Source organism: Atta colombica, unplaced genomic scaffold (assembly GCF_001594045.1).
Source record: "Atta colombica isolate Treedump-2 unplaced genomic scaffold, Acol1.0 scaffold204, whole genome shotgun sequence".
NCBI classification, from domain to species: Eukaryota; Metazoa; Arthropoda; class Insecta; order Hymenoptera; family Formicidae; genus Atta; species Atta colombica.
In genome coordinates, this window is record NW_017259299.1 from 47,429 (window position 1) to 50,478 (window position 3,050).

Sequence of the window (3,050 nt, forward strand, 5' to 3'; positions counted from 1 at the left end):
AACTTATCATTACAAATTTTCTTCGATCTGAAATTTAGATCAGTACATTGAAAAATATAACAATACTTTTTGAGGATCTGAATACACCAAGTTTTCTGATAGATTTTTAGTCGTTGAAAATAAATCCGATGGCGAAATTGGCCACGTCAGGTTTCCGAGAAATTTATATTATAGGTAAAAGATAGTACTTTAAAGTGGTGTAAATGAAAAACAGTTGAAAAAAATATTTATTTTGGCTGCAGAAAAATGGTAAATATAAATGAAAATGCCAACTTGATAGGAAAATTTTGCCGCCTTCACTTTCAACGAACAAAATCGTAGAAACTAGTTTATTTATTCAGATATCAAAAAAAGATCTGTTTTTGCATAACTGTATGTAATCTGCAATAGACGCGTAAAGAATAATTTTTATAATTAAAATTGTGCAACAATATTATTCATTTATCGGTATTTCAATCAATTTACTTAATTTTAAACAATATTAATAACATAGTAATATAATTATTTACAGATTTTAATGTTATTCAGCATTATTAAAACATTTATAAGATGCCTATAAAATTAGTAAATTAGTAAATAGTTGTAAGTAATTTATGTTGTAATGTCATATAGTGTACTTCACACAATCAATTTGGGTTTTAAGATCGAAAAATCAATTCGACGCGTAATTTAAATGACTACATAGATAGTATATAAATTCACATAGAATTATTTAAACATTTAAGATCCAAGCTGGTCAAGCTGGATCTTAATGTTAAAAGCAAAAGCTTTCTTTCCTTTCTTGTTGTTTATTTATTAAACTTTACTTTCATATTACATCCAATGTTGTATTGTATCCACATAGATTAATTTTAATAAGAAAATTACTACTGAAAGGATACATTTTTTAATCTTTTTTTTCTCCTTCCAGTGTTTTCTCTTTCTATTTTTATTATTATTAATATCTATTTAATATTATTATTCTATTTAATATTATTATTAATATTTGCAACATTCTTAAAAATGTTGCCAATATCCAATTTTAGATCTATATAATTTTAATTAACTTATTATTTTTATTAAGCTGTTTATAATAATTTATAAATAAAGATTATAAAAGCAAACTTATTATAATTAGCAAACTTGAAGATTCGACAATTTGTTTTACTCTACGAGATATTCTTAGATATAATAAGAAAATACTTTCCACTTATTTGAAGATGAGTTGCGATTATGTTGCAAACGTAACACAATGATAAAAAATTGAAATGCATTTTACTACGAATAAGTATAGTATACATATATAATAAGATTTCGATTCTTCTTAGGTTATAAGGTTCTTAGGTTACTTCTCATGTAAATCGGGCGCGGATTATTGAATACATACAGTGACCATTGCAAAAGCACATTAGCCATATACATATGTATATATGCAATAAGATTGCTGCGATCTAATTCGAAATAATCATTTTCTGAAATGATGAGAGATGATCATTTCTCTTATCCGCGTTCATCCTACGAGTATATGCTTCCATTTTCTTACTCATCAGGAATCATAAGAACGTTTTCTAACAAAATTTCTCTTCTCAAATTTAATCTGATCTGATCATCATACTTTCAACATTATCGAGTTCTTCGATTTTGCGAAACTATTTCTTTGCAAATCAAATTTTATAACTGAAATAACGATTATATTCAAGATAATATCAGAGATTACATAATGATGAGAAAGAAGTATTTATAAAAAATAAATAAGTAAATAAATATAATCGATATCGTGGCTATAACGAGCAATATAAGAGTTGTTAAAAAAATATTATAATAAATTGTATAATGTATATAATATTTTTTTAACAATCCGTATTATTTGTAGCATTGCAATTTCATGAGCTAAATAAATTGATTAAGTAAATAAAATAGATTAAGTAAATAAAAATGTCTTCGAAACATTTTTAATCAACGTGAAACGTCGATATAAAGAAAAAACAAAATTATAAAACTTATATTAAATTGAAATGTTGTAATATTTCAAAAAGAACAATGGTAAATTTAATCGGTTTTTAATCCAAATTGTTATATTCAAAATTCTGAGAAAAATTCGCTATGAAGATTAATGAAACATTCAAAAGTAATATTTAATGAGGTACGAAGGGCATGAGATATGAAGATTAGCATTATAATCAATGTTTTATTTATAATTTGTAAATTAAAGTAAAAAGAGAAGAATATACATTCATTATAGTTAAGGTTTTGTACTAGATATTATAAAATAATATTTACATAATTTCAAAGATATCATTTATAATAAGAGAAGAAAAAAGAGAAAGAGAGAGAGACGGAAAGAGAATCCTAGTAAATGATAAAATAGTTAATGATAATAAATTATGAATAAGTTTATGATAATGAATAAGTTTAGAAAGAGAAATATGGGTTACGGTTAAGGTCATACGGTTCGAAGGCCATCCTCGAAGGCCATCGTAATTATTGGTTACGTCGTAATGGTTTACGGAATCTTCATGTTCCCTATTGTCTTGGGTTTCCTAGGAACAAAATGTACCAAAATAATCTGTGTGTGAGAGACCGGGAGGCCTTGAGACCCGAACCATCATCAAAGAGAGGGCAATAAAACTAGAGAGAATTTCGTCAAGACGTGTTGAGACTCTTGTCCTGATTTTATTCTGGTCTTCAAGATAACTCTTGTGATGTTTTTATACTATAAGTATTTGTTTTATATATAAATAGACTTACATGTTTTGCGAGAGAATCATGCACGTGTGCTGATATAATAAATATTACGAATCCCAGCGACCTGAAAAGAAAAATATTATGTTTAATGATATGTGTATCTTATATTTTATTAAGAATAGAAATATTAATAAGAGTATGTAATATGACATATTTATTGTTACTATCGATAGTATTCGATGTATATGATAACATTACTATTTTGACTTTTAAAGTGTGTGTGTGTGTGTGTGTGTGTGTGTGTGTGTGTTTTTTTTCAAATGTTATAATATTCTAATTAATTTAAATATTCTGGCGTATAACTTTATTAAGTATATATATATATA

The 3,050-nt window shown here is 25.6% G+C and overlaps 1 protein-coding gene across 1 annotated transcript in view; it reads right to left on the reverse strand.

Moving 5' to 3' along the window:
• Nucleotides 1-3,050, reverse strand: part of LOC108687290 (papilin) — an 80,861-nt gene that overhangs the window by 32,848 nt on the left and 44,963 nt on the right. Inside the window, exon 2 of the mRNA XM_018192983.1 lies at nt 2,728-2,788. Coding sequence (XP_018048472.1) covers nt 2,728-2,788 — 61 coding nt within the window. The remainder of the gene's footprint in view (nt 1-2,727; nt 2,789-3,050) is intronic.